The sequence below is a fragment of the Microtus oregoni genome, unplaced genomic scaffold, assembly GCF_018167655.1.
Source record: "Microtus oregoni isolate MIOR12 unplaced genomic scaffold, Mior012 000064F_ref0000363, whole genome shotgun sequence".
NCBI classification, from domain to species: Eukaryota; Metazoa; Chordata; class Mammalia; order Rodentia; family Cricetidae; genus Microtus; species Microtus oregoni.
This window is the reverse complement of record NW_024543874.1, coordinates 8,297,708-8,319,049: the sequence shown is the minus strand read 5'-3', so window position 1 is coordinate 8,319,049 and position 21,342 is coordinate 8,297,708. Positions and strand designations below refer to the sequence as shown.

Genomic DNA, 21,342 nt, shown 5'->3' with positions numbered 1-21,342 from the left:
CATAGATGGGCATTCACAACCAATCTAATACAAACGGTGTCCTGGCCACTCTGTCACCTCCCACACACATCTCTTCTCTACCGGGCCAAATAAAACAAAACAAAACTAGGGTATAAATATGTCAGGATGAGAAAGAAAAACATGTACGCAACATTCAAACACCGTCTGCCAATGTGAAGAAACACGAGAATCCGAGACAATCGCATGCATACTTGGCCTGCTCCCATGGTCCAGTGAATGCCGGGGTTACCATGGTGGGAGGGAGCAGGGGAGCATCCCCGAGGGCAGGCTTTGTCTGGGTGCTACTCAAACAGAGAGCTGGATTCAGTCTGAGGGTCTGTGTACTTTGGGGCAAGCCACCTCACACTGAAAAGGCCAGGGGAGAAGTGTGGAGTTTGGCTGCCTCTCATACCTTTGGGTCTCTCTTGACATCCTGCCCTCCCCCAGCAAGACACCCTCCAGGCTCGTCCTCAGCCCTCCCATCTGTGGTACTGAAGACTCTCCAGGGAACAGGCCATCTCCTCTCTGTGGACAGGCTGCTGGGAGAAACAGCCGGCTCCCTCAGATGGTGCCAATTTTTGTAGTCCTCACTGGGGAAGGAAGCAGCTGTGCCTGAGCACTGGACAGTGCCTGGACACTTGGATTTCCTGGACGTTCAAGACTTAGGCATGAACAGTTAAGTTCAAAGTGAATGGACACAACTCAATGAGGTCCTACCTTCCAAATCAGAGAAAGGGAATGAGCTGTGGATCTCATTGGACCCCTGTGGCAGAGACTAAGAATCCAGCCACATTCAATGTCCTGTCCCTTGGCTATCATGAGGACTGATATGTGCCCACCTGGCAGTATTACCTGGAGGGCCCAATGCCCTCTGGAAACAAGTAGCTATTAGTCATGCTGCTCTTGAGTGGGATTGGGTCATCACAGGGGCTCCTTTGGATGAAGGGGCCACATGCACAGAGCCAAATTTAAAAAAAAAAAAAAGTAAGAGGAATTTGAGGTTAACCTGATCTACATAGTTCCAGGACAGTCAGGTCTACCTAGAGAGACCTTGTCTCAGAAAAAAAGGGTGGGGTGGAGGTAAGAGGCTGCTTTCTAAAGGGCAGCCTCTTCGTAAGGGTCAGCCTCACTAAGTCACGTGGTGACTTCCCAATGGCTTGTCCTATTTGCTACTCAACAGAATATGGGAAATACAGGAAATAGAGTTGTTGAGGTTTTTTTTAAATAACTCAATTTGGTCGAATGTCCTTTTTATTCAAGCTAAAGAAAAGGCTTCATGAAAATCAACTGGCTGTGTTGAGCTGCCTTTGGCTTCAGTCTTGCTTGCCCCAGGGAAGCCAATGCCAGTGGTGGTGCCTGAGGTTGCTATTATATACTGGTTTCCACACTTTATATTGGTTGGATTCCTGTCTAAATAGATACTACTGATGTGTCTTGCACTGATAAGAAACTTTCATCAAATGATCAATATTTATTGAACATAATCTTAGCTGGGGGACCTACAAAGGGGAATGAAACAAATACCCTAAAGACTCTTCTAAAAGTGAGTTGATGTGTTGATAACAGCCTAGAAGTCAGAATGCAAGTATCAACTCCTTGGCATAAAATATGGATATAAGAAACAACATAGGCTGTTGGTTAAATTTCTCACAGCACAATAAGCTAAAAGTTTGGGGATCACAGGTAAGGACATTAGAGATGAACAGGCTTTGGGAGGGCTAAAGGCCACCTGCAGGGCAGCAGGCAGAAGTACATACATACTGCACCAGGAGTGATCCCCGCCCAAGGAATCTATGACAAAGGCAGAGGGTGTGTGCAAGGGTTCTGCCTTCAAAGGTCAGGAATAGAGAGAGGAGGATACATCTAGAACCTTCCCTCTTGAAGTTACTCAAAAGCTTTGATCAAAGTTCTCAGCATCTCTGCCATATCAACCTGGAGCCAATCAGAAGCTCCCAGGTCTGATCCTGGTCCTCTGGTTGGGAATCTTCTGGAAATCTATGAAATAAACTTGGTTTCCCACCTTGCCCTATCCTAGGGGTTCTGGGGACTCAGTGAGATCCCAATAGGAAGGCACCCTGCAGACTGTGAAGTAGGGCCAAGGTTTCTGGTATTTCTTGGGGTTGAGTGTCATCCCAGCAACCAGAAGGAAGCTCGGGCACAGCTTAGTCCTTCAAAGTAAACAAATGCCACCAGAAAGCCACGCACTTTAGCCCCTCCACGAGACCCTCGTTTTAAGTTGCCCACTGTGCAAAGCACATAGTCCAAGCACACAGGCAGAGAGCGAGCACGTAGCCAGGCTAGCTGAGCATTCAGTGCCCAGCATGTAGGAGACCAGCTCCCAGACTCGCAGACAGAAGCAACTTGCCCTGAGGGAGGATGGTACAAAGACTCAGCCCTGAGCTGTCACAACATCCACTTGGACACACATGTCACTTGAACTTCATACACCAAGAATCTGAAAATAAAACAGGTTTTATTTCTACCAAAGCTGCAACATGCTGAGGGAGAAAGAAGAAGCACTTAGGCACAGGGACAGGCACCAGGTTCACTGTTTATCCTCTGTATTAGCAGGTATGTGGCATGTGGAAGCCTGGCCATGCCACCTTCTAAAAGGTACCAGCCAAAAGCAGTGGGATCTGACACCCAGGGTCCTGATTAGAGGGCACCGAGGAGCCCTAAACAAGGGCCTATCCATGAGGCTGTGGCAGGAAGCTCTGACAGCGAATCTCAGCTGTCAACTTACGGAGAACTAGAATCACCCAGAGGATGAGCTGCCCACTGTTGGCGGGACCATTCCCTGGGCTTGGGTCCTGCACTGCATAAAAGGGAGAAAGTGACCCTTGCAGCAGCGTGTCTCTCTCTCTCGCTCTCTCTCGCTCTCTCTCTCTCTCCCTCTCTCTCTCTCCATCTGATTGCAAATGTGGTGTGACCAGAGTCGCTTTGTGTTCCTGCCCTCAGGACTTGCCTGTTGTGACGGGCAGTGCCTCAAACTGAATGAAAAAAAAAAAAAACTCTCCTTGAAGCTGCTTTGGTCATGGTATTTTATCCCAACAACAGGAAAATGAACTAGAAGCCATGTCTAAAAGTATCTCTCCTTTGTAAACCATTGTGTCCATCTAGGCCACCATAGAGAAGCTGGAGCCCCTGGAATAAGATGGCCTCTGTGGACAGCAGGAAGATGGTTCCATTCATGGTTGAAGAATCACAGAAACTCGACTTGTGTGTGTCTACTCCTGAACCTGGATGTCCGCCCACTCTTGGCACTCAGTAATTTCCTTAGAAACACTTTTACATCAGACTGGGAAGGAAGGAAGCTGAGGGTCAGGGCCACACAGACCACTCATGCCTTCGTGCTTTTGGGTGAGGTCGCCTGTCCCTTGGGAAGAGGCATGCCCCACCAGGACAAGGCTGAGGATGGAGGCTTCTCGGAAAATGGACAGTTCCTTCTCTCCCAGGGACTCCATGTGCCCAGGACCAAGAAGCAGAGGAAAACCACTCTCAGACACACCTCGTTCTCTCCTCGGAATCTCTGGGTCACTTTCTGCTTGCGCCCCAAGGCTCATACATCCCTCTGCAGCTTATCTTTGCAAGTATACATTCAAGCTTCCTCCTCTGCTCCTGGTACCCAGGACTGTCATTCTACCTGCTTCCTCTCTGATGATGCAGTCATAGACCCAACAGATCATAAGACCCACAGGCAGGCTCTGGGTCCAGGGGGCCGTGCTTGCTGATGCTCCTGCCACAGATTCCCTGTGGGATCAGAGAGGATGTACAAACTCTGTGCCTCAGCTTCCTTAACAGGGTTCTTTGTGTTGGTGAACTGACATTCAATCCCAGTACAGCTGAAAGGGAACTGCAACACTGAGCAAGGAAAGGCCACTAACCTGAGTTCTAAGTGACATGTGACTTCAGGCCTGGAAATCCTCTACTAACCTGAGTTCTAAGTGACATGTGACTTCAGGCCTGGAAATCCTCTCTGGGTATGACTCAAAAATAAAGAGCCCAGCCCCCAAAGAAATAAAATCCCATGTTTATTGAAGGAGGAGATTGTGAGTGAGAGACAAATCGGGGAGGAGAAACCCTCTCCTTGGAGAAAACTTCTGCCTCTGATCTCAAGCTGGCTACTTCAGCATCCTACCCACTGTCCACCCACCAGGCCCGGCCCTAGGCTCCTGCTGTCCACTCTGACATGACTCCTAGAGTTGACACAGCACTCAGAAGGACCACACAGCCTCTGATGAAAGTGGCTTTACCGGGAGCAAACACTTTCCACCAGCAGGATCCTCTTTAAAACCACCCTGCCACGGGGGAAGAAGCGAGCCAGAGCAGCCCACCTGGTTTTCTAGCCTGCTATGTGTTAGTTAGGATGTGGGAACATTACGGGGTAAGAAGCCTACTGATGAGTCAGGGTCTTACAGCTTGGCTAACATCGGACAACTGAAGTGTTCGTTGAGCATCCTTGGTTTCCCTTTTTGTGCTGTTTCCCACTTCTTGACACACCCAGCTTCTTCCCCTCACCATCTCCCCTCCATACCCAGCTGGTTCCCTCCTTGTTGTGACCCAGCCACCCTCACTCCCCCTGACTGACAGTGGACTGCAACTGACAAGAATGTTTGTGTTCTTTCTGGCCGGAGGTTTTCCACAGAAGCAGTAGAGGTATAAAAGGTTTTAGCTGAGGCAAAATAAAGGTTGCTGTTCTTCCACCTGAAAAGGAGCCTCTGTGTCTCAATCCCGGCACACACACACACACACACTCGGCACACACACACACACACACACCCGGCACACACACACACACACACACACCCGGCACACACACACCCGGCACACACACACACACCCGGCACACACACACACACACACCCCGCACACACACACACACACACACCCGCCAGTCTCGGCAGTGCTAGTCTCTGCAGTCTAGGCCGCAGTGCAGCACCCCCTGCCAGCCCTCTTTCTGCCTGTTTCCGTACCACAGCAAGCCTGAACCACCAGCCCCTCTTCCCTCTGGCTGTCAGCTTCACTGTGAAGAAGGAGAAAAGCCAGGTCTCTCTAAAGACAGCAAAAACAAAAGCTTGTCCTTCAAAGGCAGGAGAAAGGTTAATGCTCCTCCAGCTCCTGGACTTTTGTTCCTGCCCTGGCCTCAAGCTGGACCCTGCAGCTGTAATACAGCCCTACTCAGGCCACAGGTGATATGGTCACTCCTGGACAGCAGTTGGTTCCAGTATGGGGAGATCAGGCTGCTCAGAACACAGTCTGTGAGGGGTCTGAAGGGACTGCATTATCCTCTGTGTCCAGAAGAGAAGGGATCGGGGCTTTGCTCTCAATCTCCTCGTCTAAACTTTGGCTGTGGCCTGGGCCAGCAGCTTCTTCTGCGGTTAGGATCACAACTTCCCAGGTGGGCTGAGTGGGCTGAGCACTGGAAGGGCTAACAGTAGGGAGCCCTCGGGTTCTGACCCTCTTTTTACAAGTGAGAACTCCAAGAGATGGAGTGCAGAGGACTAGCAGGAGCCCCTTCTTGTCACACACAGACCCCAGTCTCTCTTTCCACAGCACGATGACAGAGAGCTCCAGGGGATCCCTTACCTAACCTGAGTTCCAAGACTTTCCAGAAAAACTAGCTTGCTTCTCTGCTGCTGTGATAAACCACCATGACCAAATCAACTTGAAGGAGGAAAGGGCTTATTTGGTTTACACTTCCACATGGCAGGGCCTCAGAGGTGAAGTCAAGGCAGGAACCTAAAGGCAGGAACTGGAGCAGAGGCCATGGAGGCGTGCTGCTTATTGGCTTGCTCCCCATGACTTGCTCAGCCTGTTTTTCTTGTACTACCCGGTACCACCAGCCCTGGGTTGGGATTGTCCACAATAGCGTGGGCTTTCCTGCATCAATCATCCATCAAGAAAACACACCACAGCCTTGTCCACAGGTCAATCTGACGGGAGCCAATCTTCAGTTGGGAGTCTCTTCTCTGGATATATCTAGGTTTGTGTCAAGTTGACAAAAATCCAACTTCATCAGGCGATGAAAGGAGACAGAGACAGAGACCCACATTGGAGCACCAGACAGAAATCTCAAGGTCAAAATCAGGAGCAGAAGGAGAGAGAGCATGAGCAAGGAACTTAGGACTGCGAGGGGTGCACCCATACACTGAGACAATGGGGATGTTCTATTGGGAACTCAGCAAGACCAGCTGGCCTGGGTCTGAAAAAGCATGGGATAAAACTGGACTCGCTGAACATAGCGGACAATGAGGACTACTGAGAACTCAAGAACAATGGCAATGGGTTTTTGATCCTACTGCACGTACTGGCTTTGGGGGAGCCTAGGCAGTTTGTATGCTCACCTTACTAGACCTGGATGGAGGTGGGTGGTCCTTGGACTTCCCACAGGGCAGGGAACCCTGATTGCTCTTTGGGCTGATGAGGGAGGGGGACTTGACTGAGAGAGGGGGATGGAAATGGGAGGCGGTGGCGGGGAGGAGGCAGAAATCTTTAATAAATAAATAAATAAATTTTTTTAAAAAATCCAACCAGCACGCTAGGAATCTACATTCTAACTAATATAGATTCCAGACACAATAGGAGTCACAGGGACTCTGGGACCACTGTGAGAGCTCAACAAGATGAATGGCCACACAGAACAAGTTTCCACGCCACGCCACAGCACCCACTGCCAGGCCTGATGAATCTGCGTGTCCCCTCCCATACACCTGGCGTCTCTCTTCTTTCTGGATGGACGGCGCTCAGATGACACAATGCTCTACTGCTCACCCTGTCTGGCAGCTCTGGTCAGAGTCCGTCAAAGAAGGTAGTGAAGCTCCCCGGAATCAGAAAGAAGGTAAAAAAAAGGTCCGATTCTCCACTCCCCAATGTGGCAGCCAAAGACAGGGACCCTATTCCACGCCCCGCAGCGTTTTGAGCATCTCCGCCTGTGGTTACCCTGGACAGAGTGGCTTGTCACAGTTTCCCACCTTCTCCCCCCACCAGCCAGTTCTTGCTGTAGCACGTCAGATCTCCTGATCTCATGTATCCCCTACACACTGGCCCCTCACTACACCTCAACGCTGCTCTCTAGAAAAAAATAAGAAGCTTATTATGCTTACTGGAAGTCTCTTGCTCTGTCCAAGGAATCCATGTGTGTTGTTCCCCGCCTGGAGCAGCCATAAAAGAGGGTCTCTAGGGGACCCAGGAACATCCTCATGGGACTGGGGAACATCCCCAGTCCAGCTGAAACCTGCAGCCAGGTGGCTCCCCCTCCCCTGCCCCAGGTCTTGGGGATTCCCATCAAGAGAGTCAGCAAAGCAGAAACTCTGATTTGATTGTTTGGGAGCAAGGCCCCGTGGCTGTTGGCTGGCATACTTTTTTTTTTCAAATCTCCCCAGGTGATTTTAATGTACAGGCTTAATGTATTACCTTTCCCAAGGGCATCTGCGCTTCAGTAGCTCCGAGATTGGAGAAATGGCAGGGGCATCGTGGAGTAGCAAAGCTGCTGTGGTAGAGAAATGCCCACACCAGGCTCAGAAGAACTGGGTCCTACATCCCAAGCCATCCCTTGGTCCTCTGGGTTATGAGGCCACCTGAGCATGTTGAGTTTTTCTTCCCAAGTCACAAACATAGTTGGTGGACATCTAGTAGATCAGAAACCGCTTAGAGACTATAAGGAGCCACAGAGCTGAGGCCTATTTGAACCCACAAGGAAACACCTTTGGCTTACACTGGGGTGTGGGGACCAGCAGATTCCACTGAAGGACCAGGGGGGTATGGACATGGTGTCACTCAGCCATGTGACTCTGATCATTAAGTCAGAGGCTGCTTCCTAGCCGCGGAGTTTTCCTCTCCCCTACCTGTCACCCTAGAGAACAAAACGGAGTGGCGGAAGCTCTATTTGCCAAAATTGAAAAAATTCAGGAAGAAAAATGGAACTGACTGGGTGATTGGATGGAACGAGATGGTGCAGAGCTATCGGAAGAAAGAGATATCAACTGGGAGGGAAACCAGGAAGAAAAAAAAGAGGTTAGCCCTGCCAAGGACTGGAAGTGCATGCTGAGGCGACACTGGGATCCCTGTCTCAAACTAGGGGAAAGGGAAGTAAGGGTCTGGAAGGAAAGACAGGTGGCAGAGTCAAGACGAGGGTGAACCAAAGAGCCTTGCCCTGCATCCAGGTCTTTCCAACTGGAGACTGCGGAATTTCCCAAACCTGGCAGGCCAAAGCTGAAGGCAGAGTGAGGACGCCATCTAGTGGCAGGGGCCGGAAGGGGGAAGGGGCCATGCCCAGAACTGCGCCTCCTGGGGGGGTGGGGCAGACGTACAGGCTGGCCTGTCCTCAGAGTGAAGAAAAGAAAGGTGGGTGGAAAGGAGGAAGAAGTGTGAGAAGGATGCAAATGCCCAGCAGGAAGAAGAGCTGAGCCTGGATGAATAAGAAGTAGCCCTGAGAGGTAAAGGGATGGCTGGCCCTGCCAGGCAGAGGCTGGGCTTTGAAACCTCTTGCAGGCACAGGGAGGGACCCCAATGGTCTGGAGGGGAAAGGCAAAGAGAGGGAGCCATCTGGTGTCTGGAGGTGGAAGGCAGCGGGTGTCTGGTGTCTGGGAAGTGGGGAGTGGGTGGGATGCACAGGGAAGAGGGCAGCAGTACTTATCCCCCCAACGGTTGGGCTCACAACCTTGTTTTCAAGAAAACAAATATAGACAGTGATTGCTTTTTATCCAAGCATTTCTGCAGTCTGGAGCAGGTAGCAAGTTGCCCATAGGTACGAGGTGAAAAACAACAGGGTTTATAATGAATCTTTGTTTTCTTATGAAGATCCTCCCCGTCTCCAGAAAGACCAGCCCTAACCAGGCCTTCTCCTGAACTAGCATCCTGTTCCTAGAGATGGAGTGGGAAGGGCAATAGGCCAGCGCAGAACCAAGTCACTCTCCTTTCCCACAGCCAAGGGGGAGCTGGTCAGATCTGGGCACCCCAAAGCTAGTCTCGTGCATGTGGAACTCTGGCAGCTTGAGGATTTGTTTCCAGACCACATCCCCTCACCCCATAGGATTCTGAGGAGAGCCCTCTGCAGGTGCTGGAGCAACTCACCGGTCTACACTCAAAGACTTGGAGGAGAGGGTGCTGGCCAGCATGCATGGAGAGTAAGACAAGATTGAGACAAGATGAGGTTCTGGGATGCTCTGCCCTTCTCTGGCCCAGTACCGCCCAGTGATATGACAGCCACATACCTCGCAGGCCTACCCTCCTGGGACAAGAAGAGCGGCTCCCTTTTTTATCTACTTTTCCTGGGGGCATGCACACATAGGACCCAGTCTGAGAACCTGTCTCTTCACTTGGCCTGCATGAAAACAGGACTACTTCCCACCAGGAATCTGCACTTGTTCTTCACAAATCTAAGGATAGAAAACCCAGGGCTGTGGGCAGAAGAGCTTGGGTCAACCCCGGCCTACCCTGGGATAGTGATGCTTTCTCCATGCTCCCTGCGGAGACTCTCAGTAGACAGTAACAATCACCTTTCCCCTTCACCACCAGCCCAGTGCAACCAAGCTTCTAAGCAAAAGGAAGTGCTGGAAGACCCCATTGTTTGAGGACTGAGCTTCTGGCTTGCTGGACCTCTCCCCTGCACTGGGAACAAATCAGAGAGAGAAGCCTGTCCCATGATGTGGTAATGTTGGAGGACTTAGTCCTCAAGCAGACGGGTGTTCCATTCCACATGAATAGCTCACCCCCATTGCCCATTCTAGAGGAACCATTGCCTGTGAGTAGGGTGGGGGAAGGGCCAAAGCAGAAGCCTATGATCCATTAAAAAAAGGGGGGGGGGAGGAACTTCCATATTTTATTTCTTTGGTTTAACTAAGACTATTCTTAAGATTTTTCTTTTTCTGAAAAAAAAAAAGAGAGGGAGGGGATTGGACACTCAAACAATACTGGCCTTTAGACAGCCTGTCCTCTTTTCAGATACCTGTCTATGGCCAGAACACTGTCCCCTAGGTCCCGTACCAGCCTCAGTCTGCAGCCCCTACACCTGGCTAGCTTCTGTCCTTGAAGACTAGACTGCAAAACTCTAGCATAAGGCCAGAAGTGTTGAAGAACCTGAATTCCACATTCAGCTTAGCCCAGCCCTGCACTTTGCTGGGATCGATTGTGGGGGTGGTGCGTGTGTGCAGCCTTGCCCACTCTCAGTTGCCCCAGGCACAATGGCCTCCACGCACCAAGCCCACACCAGCCTGGCCTCCTCCCCTCACTAGGCTGAGGTACAGCACCTAGACCCACTGGGCCTGTGCCCTGCGCCATCCTACAGCCCACAATGTACCTGCCCCTCAGCATCCATCTGCAGAGGTATGCCTGTGATGCCATTGAAAACACAATGGAGGACAGTATTTTTAACTTTCCCTAAGGCACTTAAAACAGAAATGCTTAAGGTCATGTCACTTGTGATTACCCTCTACCCTAAGATGCTAACTATTCAGGAGACACTTGGGGTGAGCTTTTCTTCGCAACCCAGTGACATCTAGCATGTACACTCACATCTAGGGGCGGGAGTGTGAATAAGGTAAATAAGAGTGAGGCAGCTTTGCTCCCCAACAACTGAGAGAATGTTGATGGTTGAAGCTTGGAGTGGGGGCATCTGGACTGTCCTTTACAAACTTATGTTGGCTCTAACCAAAGCATCTACCATTCTAGAGGAAGTAAGGGGGAAGCAGCCATGCACACAAAGCAGGCAGTGCGGGCTATTATTCCAATAAACATGTCTCCTCCCTCCCGCCCACCTTTACCTTAGTAAAGCCCTTTTTTCTTTTTTTTAAACTGGAAGCCTTCAGGTGAAAATAAAGCCACAACAGCAAGAGGGGGGGAAATGTAGTCTTTCTCAGGGTTAACATCAGAAGACAAGCTTGTACGGCTTGGCCAATCAGATGCGCCCCTGCCAGCTATAATATAGTGCGAAAGGCAGCCTGTCTCACAAGCTCTCCAGCCTTGCTACCATTTAAAATCAGGCTCTTTTTGTCTTTTAATTGCTGTCTCGAGACCCAACTCCGATGTGTTCCGTTACCAGCGACCGGCAGCCTGCCATCGCAGCCCCTGTCTGGGTGGCGATCGGAGACAAGTCCCCTGCAGCAGCGGCAGGCAAGGTTATATAGGAAGAGAAAGAGCCAGGCAGCGCCAGAGGGAACGAACGAGCCGAGCGAGGAAGGGAGAGCCGAGCGCAAGGAGGAGCGCACACGCACACACCCGCGCGTACCCGCTCGCGCACAGACCGCGCGGGGACAGCTCGCAAGTCCTCGGGATCCGCGGACGAGATGCTGCTGCTAGCGAGATGTCTTCTGGTGGTCCTGGCTTCCTCGCTGCTGGTGTGCCCCGGGCTGGCGTGCGGGCCCGGTAGAGGGTTTGGAAAGAGGCGGCACCCCAAAAAGCTGACCCCTTTAGCCTACAAGCAGTTTATCCCCAACGTAGCCGAGAAGACCCTAGGGGCCAGCGGCAGATACGAAGGGAAGATCACAAGAAACTCCGAGCGATTTAAGGAACTCACCCCCAATTACAACCCCGACATCATATTTAAGGATGAGGAAAACACGGGAGCAGACCGGCTGATGACTCAGGTAGAGACCCATTGCGGGTGGGAAAAGGGCTCCTTCCCCTGGGGGGTTGCCTGTGACCAAGCAATCAGCCCCGCTCTGTTTGCTCTTTGGGCAGGTAGAAAGGCGGCTTGGCCCTCTTCTTCCCCACCCACCTGCCCACCTAGCACTCCTCTTCCGGGAGGAGAAAGGAGGTGAAGGGTCCAGCAGGAAGTTTAGGGTTTGGGTAGTGTGGGGGCACCAGAAGATGGGTTTTGCTATGTCCCTCACTTAGTCTCCCGGGATGGCCTCCTCTATCTGTCTCTATTCTAGCTTGTAACTTGGAGAGACCTTCACTCTTAGGGTGTCTGCCCTTTCCAAGCGGGGACAGAAAATGGAGGGTGCGGGGATGACCCTATATACTTCAAGGGGCCTCCAGGTCATTGCAAACCTAGCCTGGAGCATTTGAGCTCCTAGCTCCTACCTTTCCCTTTCTGTATTTCTCTCCCAAGACCACCCCCAACCCTTTACCCCACCACCACCAAAGAACTCTTAACTGGAAAGCCAGGGGGCAGTTCTGACAAAAGGCTCCAGAGGTGCTCGTCCTGTCCTCACTGTATCACGTAGCCTGACTGCGATCCCAGCGTCCCCAATTGTGCCGGTCAGAGGGAATGTATTGATATTTCTTTAAGGATGCTCCTCTGTTCTCCAGAGCCCGCGGTACCTTAGGGGAGGGACTTGGAACTTGCCGGCTTTGCAATCGCTTTAATTTTCAACCTGCTTGCATAAGAATTAAAAGCGAAGAAATATTAGTAGCAGTAGCGGCAAGGATGGATGGACAGAGGGCAAAGGAAAACATGATCCTCTCTCCTACCCCACCTCCTTTGAGATTTCTAGGCTGCCAATCTCCCAGCCAAATCGAGACTTTCTGAAACTCCATGCACATATGACTGAAGCTGGAAATGGGTTTCCTTGCAAATATAGGTCAGCATCCTTTTTACTGCCCTATTAAAATATTCAAGTCCTACCTTTAGGGCTAGGTGCGCCAAGCGGCTGGCGGAGCGGCGCTGGCGGGGCGCAAGAGCAGGGGGCGGGGGCTGGAGAGAGCGAGCGTGGAGCTGCCTGCGCGCAGCTAGCCACCGGGTACCTGCTGACTGAGGAACCTAGAAGACTAGTCTTAGAACCAGAGATGGAGCAAAGAGGAATCTTGGAGGCTGAGGACAGGGCCACCCCACATACACATCTCCCTCATCTGCTCCCGACCACCTTAAATCTGGACCGCGAGTGTGGGCGCGCGCGGGAGCCGGGAAGCTGCGCGAGCCACAGTTAACTCTGCGCGGGCCGCAGGGCACTGGTGCAGCTAGCAGGAGCTAGTTCTCCCGCTAGCCGCAGGCGTTTATCCCCTGGTTACCCTGCCCCCCCGGGGGGGTACGTCTCAGGGTGTGGAGGTCCTTGTGAATGCGTGAGGAGGGAGACAAGGCTAAAGCAAAGAGATCTGGCGAGGACACGCAAGGTTCCTCAGCCCTGGTGGGTCTGCGAGGGGCTCCCAGGCAAGCTCCCCAGCCCAGCGAGCCGGGCCTCTGCGTGCTGCAGAGCTGCGAGAGCTCCCAGCCGTGCGGCGCGGCAGACGCCTTTCAGCTCCACTTACTCCTGCGTTATCGATCCAGCGGCTAGGGTTTCAGCGCGCGCGGGGCTGGGCTCGGGCGGCTGGTCCCTGACTCTGCACGCGCGGAGCGCGGGACTCCTAGCGCGCCCATTCCCTTGGGCGCGCAGGCAGGGGTTGAGCTGGGAGGAGTCGCAAAGCCCGGAGCTCCGCGGGCCTGACCCGGACGGCAACCCTTCTGCTGCCTTCTCTGCCCCTCGGGCCTCAGCGCCCTAAAGGCGACCCCCAATTGTGTCCCTTCCTTCTCTTCGGTCCTCCCGGCCGGACACCCAAGGCCCAGCAGCCCTACAGCCGGTCACTCTCGCTGCTGCCGCCACCGCCGTGTGCGCGCGCCACCAGCATTTGAACTTCTGACCTTCTGTCAAGTTCCTTCAAACGAAGGAAACAAAAACAAGTATTTTTTTTTTCCCTTGGTCAGTGGCTCCTCTGGTTCCCAACACAAAAAGAAAGGGTAGAGACAGCAAAATGGGGGGGGGGGAGCCAGGCCAGGACTTCTCACCCACCCCGTAAAGACCGCCCCCCTCCCCCATGAAGATGGTTGTAAAGGTGGCAGTCAGGAAGCTCCCCTTGATACAGTCTTCACCAGCTTCTTATTCCGGTTGGCCGAGTTAAGAGGAAAGGAAGGAGACGCCTAGACTAGAAGTGAAGGAATGAAGTCGGAGAATCTCGAGCTCAGAATTTGAGCATTCTCCTGGGAACCTGCCTTCAGCCAGTCCCTCTTTAACCAACCACCTGATTCAGTGACCCTCTCTTCAGTCTCTCTAAGGTGACTGAGCCCAAGTCCCTCAACCATGGCAGGATTGTCCCCAGTGGAACTTTCAGAGCAGTTCTGGACCGCAGGAGCTCCTGGTTAATATTAACTCCGGAGAGGGAAGCGCAGACAGACACTCTCCTTGCTCAGGCCAGGCCTCAGAGAGTGCCAGGCTGTTGTGCTCGTGGCCAGGGGGCTGGGGTGGGAGGCTGCCAGTGAGGGGCCTGATCTGCAGGCTCTGCAGGGTGAAGGGGGGGGGGACCACCTGAGGAACCTGCTTGAATAGATTTCCTACGTGTTTAGGGGGTAGCCTGGAAAAGGAGCCCAGGTGTGGATTTGAAGAGGGTTTTCTGCTTTCAAGAGTGGGGTCTGTCCCCGCCCCAGTTAGGGGAAGAATGGAGTGAGGTGTGTTTAGAGAGTAGAGTCTCTTCAAGTGGGACATCACCTCCTTCACAATGTGGGAAGCCCACTCTTGGAGGCGACAGTCCCTGCCTGCTCTGCGCTCATGGACTGCGCCGGTGTGCAGATCCGGGAGGTGGGCCGGAGGCCCAGGAACAACTTGGCCTCCGCAGACACAAAGCCGGGCCCCAGTGACCCTGCCGGGCTTCACGGTGGCTGCACAGAGCCGGGCTTGATTAGCGGCACACGACCCAATGAATTAATAACCGGGCTAAGCTTGCCGGCTTTGCCTGCGACATTCCCTTCCAGCGCGGGCGGGGGAGTACCCTGCATCTGCCAGCAGAACCTCGCCGGGCCTGGTGCGGGGGAGGGCTCTGGGGCACCGGGTGCCAACTCAGGCGACAATCGGCCTTGGCCTGTCCTGGCCGAGGCCCTATCTCAGCCCGGAGTTCTTTTCCTGGGGTTCTCTGTGTCTGCCTTAGTGGCGCAGTTCAGGGTATCCGGCTCCGGAACCCTCTCCAGCCTACCCTAGCTCGTCCCTGCTGCGGGATAGAAAGCTTGTTAGAGCCACAGAGCTAGCTTCCCACTCCGGAGAGAAGGGAGCGGGGTGGAGTGCAGGCTGGAATGAAGGAGGAGATAAGCAGCGCGTACCGTGGTGTGCGCCTGCGCGCACTGACTTCAAATCTCAGTTCTAAACTGACCCTGGTTTACTTATTGATTTTCATGTAAAACGCGTTCAGTCCCTAAGATGACCTCATTCCAACTCTGTCCTTTGGACTTTTCTCCTAAAGAAAACCGCTGGCAGGCCCAAAAACCTGCCAGAGCGGACCTGTTGTTACTACATCCCTCCTATTTGCTGTGTGTTGAACTCTACAATCGTATTCCTGGGCTTTATTGCTACCAGATATACATGATTTTTCCTTTGGTCTGTCCCTGAAGCCTTTGAAAGAGTCCTGGCTACAGTTAGAGCCTGTCATCTAGGGTCATTCTCCCATCCCTATAACCTGCCTGAGATCCTCTCAGCCTGAGGGATCATGAGCTACTAGCTCTACCCTCTGCAGAAGTCAATTTGAAATTATTCCTGCCTCCACTGGGGTCCAAGTCTCTGAGTAAGGTGCCCTTACCATTTTGTCTCTGCCACAGACTCCCAGTCAGCATGCCACCATCAGCAGCACAAACTTCCCAGCAGTGAGTTAGGGCTCCGCCACACAGGCTTGACCCAGCCCCCTCACTTTTACTACATCTTTTCCTTAATGTGGGCCAAGAGTGCCTCCACTATCCCAAATTCCACTTTGCCCTGCCAGGGAGGAGGTGGAGTAACAGAAATTTCACACTAGACCCCCCTCTTGGACAGGGCTCAGAAGCCTTGGGCCTTTCTGGCTCCCCATCCCCCTACCTTTCCCACCCCACCCCCATCCACTTCTTAAGTTTGCTCTTCAAACTTGCCGGACACCATTCTGTGCAGAGCCAAGAAAACAAGAGGGGAGGAAGAGAACCCGGTCAAAGAAAACATGAATACAATCAGGCCCCAGACAAGCCTGGCAAAGAGGAGCTCCTTGTGGGAAAGAATGTGGCTGCCTGAACCAAGAATGTTTGTCCTCTGGCCCTGCCTATGCTGGACATCAGCGTTCACCTGCTTGCTCCTCCTGGGGCTGCTTCTCACCCCTCAGAGCTGCTGTGGGTTTCCTCAGGCCAGGCAGATAAAGGAAAGGCCCAGCCTCCACACGCAATGCAGGGCTTTGATCCGTAAAGTGCATCTGTAGTTCTGTATCACCAAAGAGATGTCAACTGGACTCTCACCCAAGAAGAAACCGCTCTCATTCCTCAGGTAGCTGCATCTAAGTTTCTGGGCTGAAGACAGGCCCTCAGCTGGTTCCCTGGAGAACCTGCCCCTCCAGCAGCTGCTATGCCCCCACCCACATCTCATTCATACAACCCCATGGGTCCTGGGCCTATGGTTGGTAGAGAAACCACCAACTAAGGTGCCTGTCACTTAGGGTTCCCCCTTCTCCCTACAGAGATGCAAAGACAAGCTGAATGCCTTGGCCATCTCTGTGATGAACCAGTGGCCCGGAGTAAAGCTGCGTGTGACTGAGGGCTGGGATGAGGATGGCCATCATTCCGAGGAGTCTCTGCACTATGAGGGCCGAGCAGTGGACATCACCACATCGGACCGGGACCGAAGCAAGTATGGTATGCTGGCACGCCTGGCTGTGGAAGCTGGCTTCGACTGGGTCTACTACGAATCCAAAGCACACATCCACTGCTCTGTGAAAGCGGGTAAGCTAGCCTCCCCATGGCCTTTCTCCACTGCCCTCCATCTCCAACACTACCCATCAGAAGGTCTGGAAGGAAAGGAGGGTGGAGGATAAAAAGCCATGAAAAGAGGGCAATGCTCTTGATAATGAATAGATTTCTGTTGTGGGGAAATTTCCTATGACACCCCATCACTCCACCCCAGCCAGATACCTCTGCAACCTTTTAAGCCACTGGCCAACATCTCTACATGCCTGGATTCCTAGGCTGTGTGGTTTTCAAAGCCCCTTACTTCGGGTAGTAGAGACAGGGGTGTCTAGAACATTGTGGAAGGGGGTCCTAAGACTCTTCTGATGATTCCTGGTTTAGCCAGCGCTTGCCTTGATCTTCTTACTCATTTAGGGCTTAACCTACTGCCAGCTCCCCCTCCCATCTCCCCACCTCTCCCCCACACACACCAGGGGCAGAAGGATCTATCCAGGGCATAAGCCCAGGTACTAGCTTCTCCCCGCTGGGCTCATGTGGATTCAAAACTAACTTAACTCACTTGCTAAGCCTGTGCGGGGAAAGGCCTGGTGGGAGGTAATAAACTCTGTACTTCCAACTTCAGGAGGCGGCAAGCCCAGAAGCATCCGTTCTTATTAGGAGCCCAGCTGGGTTACAGAAAGCCCCTGGTTAGACTGCGGAAAGCGATTCCAGCCCGGAGCAGTTGCCCCCAGCCGGTGTGAGGCGTAGTTCCCTGGGTCTGCAACGCCGCACTCTGTTGCAGGAAGGAACAGCTAGGAAGGCAGGCAACCTGCTCAGCCTCTAGGGATTGTGTACTCTGGCAAGGCAGCTTAACTTGCAACAGTGACTTGCCCTAGAGTTCTGGCGTCGCCCTCTCCCACCCCAACTTCCCAAGTTTCCTAAAGTGTATTTTAACTGCATATATTAGTAGGAAATTATTTAAACGTCAAGAAACACTGAGAAGGTAAAGGAAAGTGTGGATCTGGCAACAATAGCTGGCTAGGACGTGCAGGAGACTGGAAGGCCTGTGGCAAGGTGTCAGCTCCTGGAATCCACCACCACCACTCCCCCTCCCCCCCCCCTGCCGCCTCGTGCGGCCGCTCCTCTCAAGTCAGGATGAGAAACACAGGTGGCAGAAAGGCCCAGGCTCTGAGTAAGCTCTCCCCTGGACCTCAAGTCTGCAATGGACACACAAGGCCTCCCAGTCACCCCGGTTCGCGGAGTCCCTCTGGCGGGAGTCCCTAGGGGATCTCCTCCCAAATGAGCAGCGGTAATCCGGCCCCGAGGGTCTCGCAGGCAGTGCAGACCCCGGCCGCGAAGGGCAGCTCATTGGCATTCTGCGCACGCGGGCTGGGACGCTGTGCCTTGTGTGTCAAGCGGGGTCGTGCGACTCGACGATTCCAGCTCGCTAGAGTCCCGGGTCGCAGTCTGGGGGGCTATGGAGTGCTTCCAACCGCCAGTCCCGTACTTCATGCCGGAGAAACCGATGAGAAGATTAAAAGCCTTCTGTAATTCCAGCAGGAAGATTCTTTCTGGCAATCTCTATTTGCCAAAAGCATGATCCTGGAGATTGGAATGCAAAGAAGACTGGGACCTCCCCACTCCTCCTCCCGGGCCCCCTGCGCTCCGCCCCATCCTCAATTATTGTCCTCTCGGACAGTGAGCCTCCAAGAGCTACAGAGGGCTGGGTAAAGCGGGTAGTCAAGGGGCCTTGAGAACCCGCGCTTCCAGCGCTCTGAGCAGGCCTGGCCATTTAAAATTCAAATATACATCTCGAGTGCTTGGAAGAGAGGCCGGGCTGTGCAAATAGTGCCTTGTGAGGCCCGGGCTTCTGGAGAGTCCCTGTGTGTGAACTGCACGAGGGGGAGGAAGGTTGCACCTGAGCAAATAGGGAGGGGGCGGCCAGCGAGCTGGAGAGTGAGCTGAGAATGGGGAGGAGGGAGAAATGGAAGTGTCCCCTTTTCCCATTTATCCCACAAATCACAATGACAATACCAGGCTCTTTATTGGATTTTAATTAGAAAATCCACACAAGTCTTGGGCTTTCACACCTCGGGCAAACCTCTGGAATGTTTGTCCAGTTGCTACAACGACTATAGCTATTTTTCGCTTCCCACCCCCTGGCCATCCACTGGCCAACGCCAAGGCCTTCACTGGTGAAGCGGGAGGCGGGGGTGGTCTGGGTTCCCCGGGCGCAGCCTCCTCACACCGCACACTGGGAGGCGCCGCGCCCTACTGTCCGGGCGCGAGAGAGGAGGGTGCGCCCGGCGCCCGCGCGGGCTCAAGGAGGCTTCCTGAGGAATCCAAGTGGAGAGTAAATATCCTTCTGGGTTCGCGGCGAGGCTGGGTGCTAGAGAGGGGGATGGGACCAGAGGCAGGAGGAAGGTTGGGAGTGTCCCCCGCCTCCTGCAGGAGATGCCAGCTAACTTTTCTTGGTGCGGGTGCAATCTTGAAGGGTCGTTTAGGAATGTGCCTGCCTCTGAATTCACTTACTGGGGCGCTGGCGCAGGGCGGTCTGCGCTAGACCAGTCTGGATCGGCAACAATCACCCTCCACCACGCCAGCTCCCCAGTCTCTCTCGCCCCTGGTCCGACCCAGTGGGGCCCGAACGTGAACCGTCAGGCACGCACGCACGCACGTAAACACCCCGGGCGTACCTGTCTCCTTTGGCACTCAACACCCCGTCTCTCTTCTCTCTTCCCGGCAGAGAACTCCGTGGCTGCCAAATCCGGGGGCTGCTTCCCGGGATCCGCCACAGTGCACCTGGAACAGGGTGGCACCAAGCTGGTGAAGGACCTGCGTCCAGGAGACCGCGTGTTGGCGGCTGACGACCAGGGCCGGCTGCTGTACAGCGACTTCCTCACCTTCCTGGACCGCGACGAAGGCGCCAAGAAGGTCTTCTACGTTATTGAGACGCGGGAGCCGCGCGAACGCCTGCTGCTCACCGCCGCGCACCTGCTCTTCGTGGCACCGAACAACGACTCGGGAGCCGCGGGGCCCGCACCGGGATCGGGACCGAGCGCGCTCTTCGCCAGCCGCGTGCGCCCCGGCCAGCGTGTGTACGTGGTGGCCGAACGCAACGGGGACCGCCGGCTGCTGCCAGCCGCGGTGCACAGCGTGACCCTGCGTGAGGAGGCCGCGGGCGCGTACGCACCGCTCACGGCGCACGGCACCATCCTCATCAACCGGGTGCTGGCCTCGTGCTACGCCGTCATCGAGGAGCACGGCTGGGCGCACCGGGCCTTCGCGCCCTTTCGCTTGGCACACGCGCTCCTGGCCGCGTTGGCACCCACCCGCACGGACGCCGGGAGTGGGGGCAGCGTCCCGGCACCCCAACCCGCAGTGGAGGCGAGGGGCTCAGGTCCGGCCTCGGGCATCCACTGGTACTCGCAGCTGCTCTACCAAATTGGCACCTGGCTGTTGGACAGCGAGACCTTGCATCCCTTGGGAATGGCGGTCAAATCCAGCTGAAGTCGGAGGGGACTGGGTAGGGGGTGTGGGGGCGGGCGGGGCGGGGAGCGACTGCGAGATAAGCAACCGACGCGGGAAAGCGCACGGAAGGAGACTTTTAATTATAAGAATAATTAATAATAATAATAATAATAAGTAGGACAGTCCAAAGTAGGCTATAAGAAAGCAAAGACCCCGGGAAGTTCTGTTGTTGTGTTTAGTTTATATATTTTTTTGAATTTTTTTCGTTATTGTCTTATTTGGGTTATTTTTTTCTCCTCTCCTGGCTATTTATTTGTTTGCTATGAATAGATGTTTTAAATAATATGAACGGACCTTCAAGAGCCTTAACTAGTTTGTGTCTTGGATAATTTATTATCGTGTGAACTGTTCTCACAGGGGGGGGAAAGATTATTTTGTGAGGCCAAGCAACCTGCTGAGAATCTATTTTTCTACACTCCCTCGCCCTGCGCATCAGAAGGCAAAACTCCGCATCCCTCGTCTGCTAGGCTCCTGCTTTGCGGCTAGCATAAACTAAAACATGCTCCATGGGGGTCCACAAATTATATTTTTATACACAGAATTGTAAATTAGATTTTTGAGAGATCAATACTTAACTGAATGACATTTCATTTTTTGAAATAGTGTAAAATATGAAAATATATTATTTTAATTTAACTATTTTCCAATGTAACAGCTGTCTTCTGTACTGCCTTCATGGTTTGTATTTGCTTTGTATCCGCCACTTTGGTCACGTTCTTGGAAACCAAGACTGTTAACGCACACATAACACACTTTTTTTTTTTGACAAACTGGAAGAACTCTGTTATTTTTAACTTCAAAGAATTTATTAGAAAATAATATTTTTTAAAAACGCACATAGCGGTCAGCCCATGAGGATGGAGCCTGTAGTTTGTACAGAGAAAAAAGGATGTTTTTGCATTAATAAACTGAGAAATAACTGCTGTAAATTTACTAAAATGTATTTTTGAATATTTTGTAATAGTTTTATAGAAATAAAGTGTGCCACGCACCCAGTGGTTAGTAGATATTTCCTGAGAATTCCTGTTGCCGCCCTTTTTGTTTTCTTTTTTGGCTTCATTTTCTGGGAAATCTGGAGCCCCAGTATTCTGTGGAATTGTAGTGCTTCTACTATGAATTCAAACCCTCTGGCTTAGGAAACCAAAGTCAACAGAACAAATCCACTGTCTGCTCCCTGCCATGGAGAGACCTCAGTCCTGTACTTGCCATGCAAAGCTCTGTCCACACTCCCCAGAGCT

At 53.0% G+C, this 21,342-nt stretch overlaps 1 protein-coding gene and 1 long non-coding RNA gene across 2 annotated transcripts; one reads left to right on the top strand and one right to left on the bottom strand.

The window, feature by feature from the left end:
- The first annotated feature begins 10,958 nt into the window (after positions 1 to 10,958).
- Positions 10,959 to 20,083, top strand: Shh (sonic hedgehog signaling molecule). The gene is made up of 3 exons (XM_041640773.1): positions 10,959 to 11,582; positions 16,369 to 16,630; positions 19,320 to 20,083. The coding sequence occupies exons 1-3, from the start codon at positions 11,283 to 11,285 to the stop codon at positions 20,081 to 20,083; spliced, it is 1,326 nt and encodes a 441-aa protein (XP_041496707.1). The 5' UTR covers positions 10,959 to 11,282.
- On the bottom strand, positions 18,620 to 19,607 carry LOC121440055. Its single transcript, XR_005973322.1, has 3 exons — positions 19,477 to 19,607; positions 19,270 to 19,375; positions 18,620 to 18,962 (listed from the first exon to the last, which is right to left on the bottom strand). It is a non-coding gene; the product is annotated as an uncharacterized LOC121440055 (long non-coding RNA).
- Positions 20,084 to 21,342: the final 1,259 nt, after the last annotated feature.

Coding starts and splice junctions, on each gene's coding strand:
- Shh (XM_041640773.1), top strand. CDS start 11,283: ATGCTGCTGCTAGCGAGATGTCTTCTGGTGGTCCTGGCTTCCTCGCTG. Junction 11,583..16,368: donor CAGACCGGCTGATGACTCAG/GTAGAGACCCAT, acceptor TTCTCCCTACAG/AGATGCAAAGACAAGCTGAA. Junction 16,631..19,319: donor CCACTGCTCTGTGAAAGCGG/GTAAGCTAGCCT, acceptor TCTTCCCGGCAG/AGAACTCCGTGGCTGCCAAA.